The sequence below is a fragment of the Trachymyrmex cornetzi genome, unplaced genomic scaffold, assembly GCF_001594075.2.
Source record: "Trachymyrmex cornetzi isolate Tcor2-1 unplaced genomic scaffold, Tcor1.1 scaffold237, whole genome shotgun sequence".
Lineage (NCBI taxonomy): Eukaryota > Metazoa > Arthropoda > Insecta > Hymenoptera > Formicidae > Trachymyrmex > Trachymyrmex cornetzi.
The window spans coordinates 307,026-312,301 of record NW_017297029.1 but is presented as its reverse complement, the minus strand read 5'-3'; the positions used below and the strand labels follow the sequence as shown (position 1 = coordinate 312,301).

At 30.7% G+C, this 5,276-nt stretch overlaps 3 protein-coding genes across 3 annotated transcripts in view; 1 reads left to right on the top strand and 2 right to left on the bottom strand.

The window, feature by feature from the left end:
- Nucleotides 1-573: 573 nt before the first annotated feature.
- On the bottom strand, nt 574-2,334 carry Creld (Cysteine rich with EGF like domains). The gene is made up of 4 exons (XM_018507352.1): nt 1,970-2,334; nt 1,152-1,806; nt 979-1,074; nt 574-905 (listed from the first exon to the last, which is right to left on the bottom strand). Exons 1-4 carry the CDS (start codon nt 2,132-2,134, stop codon nt 691-693), a joined length of 1,131 nt encoding a protein of 376 aa, XP_018362854.1. The 5' UTR covers nt 2,135-2,334; the 3' UTR covers nt 574-690.
- A 283-nt stretch (nt 2,335-2,617) lies between these two features.
- The window catches only part of alphaCOP (coatomer subunit alpha), a 13,043-nt gene continuing 10,384 nt past the window's right edge, over nt 2,618-5,276 (top strand). The window contains exon 1 of the mRNA XM_018507362.1: nt 2,618-2,782. Within this exon, the coding sequence (XP_018362864.1) occupies nt 2,703-2,782 (80 nt within the window). The 5' untranslated portion in view covers nt 2,618-2,702. The remainder of the gene's footprint in view (nt 2,783-5,276) is intronic.
- Nucleotides 3,373-4,962, bottom strand: LOC108761044 (uncharacterized). The gene is made up of 2 exons (XM_018507366.1): nt 4,850-4,962; nt 3,373-4,395 (listed from the first exon to the last, which is right to left on the bottom strand). The coding sequence occupies exons 1-2, from the start codon at nt 4,880-4,882 to the stop codon at nt 3,472-3,474; spliced, it is 957 nt and encodes a 318-aa protein (XP_018362868.1). The 5' UTR covers nt 4,883-4,962; the 3' UTR covers nt 3,373-3,471.

The window sequence follows — 5,276 nt, the reverse complement described above, 5'->3', positions numbered from 1 at the left end:
CTGGGAATTATTTAGACAAAAAAGATCTAGCTTTGACCGTCATAGGCCTGAATATGCTTATACTTAGTGTTTAATTCTTGTCGGTCCGAATAAAATCTTAGTATTGATTATACAATTTTGTTATGTGTGTGTGTGTGTGTGTGTGTATTATGTATATGCCTGGGATATATGTAACATTTTTTCCCGGATACTTATTTCAAATGTATGTATTTTCTTATTATTTTTTCTACATTAAGATATAGTATTTACAATGATGTAAAATATATATGATATGCATATGTGATATATGCAATAATGATAAACAAATATGTATATGCAATAAAGATATTTTGAACGAGAAGCCAATATTAATAACTTTGGTAAACAAGAAATAATATTTTAAAAATTAGCCATAAAATTTTTGAAATATTTGACATTTAAATAAAAAACATATAATTATGTAAAGTAAGTATATAGATGTCAGTAAACAAACATATATATATATATATATATATATACAATATATACATATATATGAGATCAGGAAATTTTCAAAAACATAGCAAAAAAATATTAATAAACAAAATTCTGGCATTTTCCATTTTATACAATTGTATATTAATTTTAATATGACCTATTTTACATATGGATAATAACGCTATCCTGATATAACACAATGAAATTTATAGAGAATTTAAATTGGGTTCCTATTTAAACTGGTCCTAGAATGTTTGCCGTCGTATCCTGGACATTGCTATGTGCAATCATATATTCTGAGACAGATATATACATTGCAACCAACAAACCAATAACGCTTGCAATATAAACGTTACGCTGCAAAATGATGCATGTTGCCACACAAAGTCCGAAATACGTTAGATATCTCGCCAAATTTTCCTGTTTTTTGCGACCAAAAAGATCTGAATCTAAAAATAATATAAATTATAAATACATATCATTTAAAATCTATTATATTATATTATTGTTTGTAGTACTTACTCATGCACAAATTATTCTGTTTATGATAATCTTCAGCGCATTTGATACACATGTCTGGCCCATCGCCAGTGCAACCATTGCAAGCTTTGTCGCAAGCTTAAAAGATATCAAATTTTTAATTTTAATATATTTATATTACAATAATATAATTTATTTAAAAGATAGATATATACCCAAGCAAACATAGTTTCCTTCTTTATTAACACAGAATTGATTGCCAGGACAAATGTCATTTTTTAAACATTCATTGATATCAAAACAACCTTTGTCTTCAATCATGTGCCATCCAATAGCACATTTCTCGCAATCCTTTGGACCAGCACCTCTGCAAGGTCCGTCACACGCTGCATGGCATGCAGAACATAGTAAAGTTTTTTCGTCTTTGTAAGATTCATAGTATCCTGGAGCACATTCTGAACAGATATCTCCAATATATCCTTTTTCGCAGAAGCAGCCTCCATTTCCTTTTCTCGTGCCAGCCCCTTTACATTTGCCATTATTATTGCAAATGTTATCTGGGTATCCTGGACACTGTGTACAATTTGGACCATAATGATCTTTTGGACAACAATGCTCTGTCTTTTCAATACAGATATAATCATATATATCTGATTGAATATCTTGATGCTTAAACCACCATTCTTCTATCTGATTTTCCAATTCTTCAGCTAAAGATTGACACTGCACCTGGCCGCGTTCAACGTCTTTACATAAGTTCTCTTGTATCTCAATTAATCGTATTTCACTTCTTGAATATGAGCCTAACTTATCCTCTTCCCAAGCGCTGTCTCCGCCTTCAAACTTTCCACGACTTGTCTTTTCTAAACCCTACAAAATAATTATAATTTATGAAATTATTGTAAAATATCCTAAAATTATGTATCTAAATAACACAATACAACTGTGTTACGTTTCTTTTGATAGTTTTAACTTACAAACAAAATTTGAATATATAACTTATTAAATATTTCAAAATTAGGAAACTGTTTACCTTTTTGAAACTATTGGTAAATACTTTGCACGCTGCGCAGGGTGGAAATTTTTGAGACTTGAGTTCTTCTTCGCCCAGCTTTCCTTTCTCGCATTGGATGCTGCTCATGTAAGTCGATAGGATCACAAAAATGCTAAGAAAAACAACGTTGGTCAGCACTCGCATTATAGCGTACCGGCTATTGACACGGCTATAATATATTTACAAAAAAATTACAAAGAGGAAGCACAGGGGAAAATGTCCGTTTTATCCTCGGGGAATAAGAAGCGAACGGACTCCCGAACGTTTATTCTATCTCAGACTAAATCATAATTGCTCCGAATAGTTTCATTTGAAACGTCTGAGAGATTGACGTCCAAGGTTAAGCGGACCAGACGACGAAACGTGTCTGCTACATTGTGGCGTAGCCAATCAGAGCGCACCGCGTGCAATTCGTCGATGTGTTTCCAATTCCTTGGCTAGTGATACAAATATGGTGACGAGCACATTGGACAACCAATCAAATTCGAAAATGCATCCGTATTTTTAGGGAATTTGATTTTGTAACTAAAATATAACTAGAATAAAAATTGCAGAAAAATAAAGTACGAATCGCATCTATGTTTTATATAGATGACGTTATAGTTTGTGGTTATATAGTGACGTGTCTTCTGTCGTGTTAAAAGTTTAAAGAATTTCGAGAGGGTGATGTTTAATTAATTACGTCGTATTTCAAACAATTAGCTAAAGTAAGATGTTGACGAAGTTTGAGACGAAGTCTGCTCGAGTGAAGGGCTTGTCCTTTCATCCGAAACGTCCATGGGTGCTTGCAAGGTAAAGTAACAGGTTTTCTTTAAATAATTAATTTCTTGACCATTTGGTGATATTTTACTAATTAAATATATTTATCTGTTTGTAAAAGCAAAATGTTTTATCTGAATTATTTGCTGTGTTAGAAAATTATTTGATAAATATTGGCATGAATTTGTAATTGCATATTGATAGACATAACCTCTTACTTAATGCACAGTATTTTTAACAATAGACGAATTTTGACGTGCTTCTGATATAGCAACCAAAAGCAGCCGTGATTGAGGCTATCTTTGTCTTTTGATCCTTGAAAACGAAGATGGCCTTAGTCGCGGTTGCTTTTGGCGCTATACCAGAAGCACGCCAAAATTCGCATAATTTAAACACAGATACTAATAGAATTGTATAAAAGGGATTAATTTGTAAATTCGTAAATTATTTTTATCTTACTGCTAAAATGAAGAAGATTTACCCGTAATTTGATAAATATTAAATATTAAAAGATTCATGTTTACATAAATGCAGGAGATTTTGTAGCATTTTATTGGAAAGCCTATTAATATAAATGTAATATACAAAAACAGAGTATATATAGATTTATATTTTAGTTGGAGAATGTTTCATACATCTTGTACATTTCTTATATTGCAGTATTTGATTTCTCTGCCAGAAGACTTGTTTCTGTACTTACGAACTCGATACTATTCGTTTTTTTATCTGTAATCTCCAACAGATTTCTGAGATGTTACTGTAGACTCACTAGTTGTAATTTCTTCTCTAATTTTTTCAGATGTAGAATCAAGTTTCTTTATGGAAGTAGCAGACTGTTTTGATGGTGTTTCTTCGATTACATTTGTTGTTGATTCTAGATTGAATCCTGATTGATGAAATTTTATTGAGTTAGATTCAGAATTGGTAGTGTTTGTTTGTGAGTTTTTAGCAATATATGATTCCACAGATGCTTTTGTATTTTCAGTAGTCGTAGATGTTGACTTGAAATTACTATTAGAAATGACTGTTGCAGCTTGATAAAATAGTGGCACAGTAGGATTATAAAAATTAAAATTATTTAAAGACAGCTGTAAGCGAGCGTAGGGATTGTAAGGATAGTGTTGGTTCTGTATTATATTTGATATTTGATATCTTGAAAACTCTGGAAGATGTAAATTTAATAAATTTACTCTAAATGCAGGATACGATACATCTATAAGGGAAACTTGAAGATTCGGTTGATATTCAATAAGATTATCTGCTTCAGGATTTTTTGAAAATTTCTTTTCTTCATTGAGAACTTCAATATTTGAGTCAAGATCTTGTTTGTTTTTATTTTCTTTAGCTTTTACGGATTCAGATTGTTCTGAAGATTTTATATTCTCTTGACCTTTTTCTTTTTGTGAATATCCTACTGATATCTTCATTGAATTTATTTCATTCTTCAATCTGTTCATAGAATCAACACCAGTTGTAAAAACAACATTACTTTCACCACCATTAAAATCTTGAGTTGTATAGGAATATCCACTGAAAGTAGGATTAGATTCAGATGTATACATCAATTTTGGCGTGATGGAAAATGCTAGTTGAATGTTCTGGTATGGAACAGAATATGTTTTCACTGATGTTAAACTTAATAAGAGCTGAAAAAGTGAAAAAAATTCCTTTTTTCTTTGATATAAAGTTACGGATTACATTAATAATTAATTACCGGTACAAAGTTTATATATTATGTAATTCATAATACGCGTGCACAGAGCCTTCAATTTATTAAAGGATTTAAAAAATTATTAAATCTCTTAAACGTCACATTATGGGAACAATACACTATAATATGGCGTACCTATCTAATTCAATTACTTATAATTTTCATAAAAATGAACATATTGTAAATTTTTGTTTATTGAGACGCCAGATTAAGGATTATAAGAGTACAAAGCAAATGTATGTATCTTTCTTAATAAAAAAATTATAAGCAATAGAAAAAGCATTGAATAAACACCATACCAAAAAGACATTTAAGGATTAAAATAAATATCAGACATTTTGGAATATGGTATATATAATTTTTTCATTTAAATGCAAATGCGTACTTACAATAGCAGTAGTAAAAAACTGGAAAAGCACCATTATCAAAGATTTGTTTTGTACAAAAGGATGTGACCTTCATGAAATTAAAAAGTGAACTACTAAGATATATAATGATGTGATCTCTATATACACGGCTCCAACGTGCATTTAACATCCCCACCACTCTCATGTTTCGTACACCTCTGTTTCTGATGACCTGATTCTGTAAAAATGTCCTAAGGGGATATGTGAGTTCTGTCTCTCAATTATTATTGGATTCGTCGAAATGTAGTGCATGCAGATCGAATTTCGGATAATGTTATCGCATATCTTGATGGATTAGTTATGTATTATGCGTTTTGTAAGAATATATCGTTTAGTTTCAAAGAATAAATTAGTCTCATGACTATTGATGCAATCTTAAAAAGATTTATCAAGTTGCTACAAAATTATA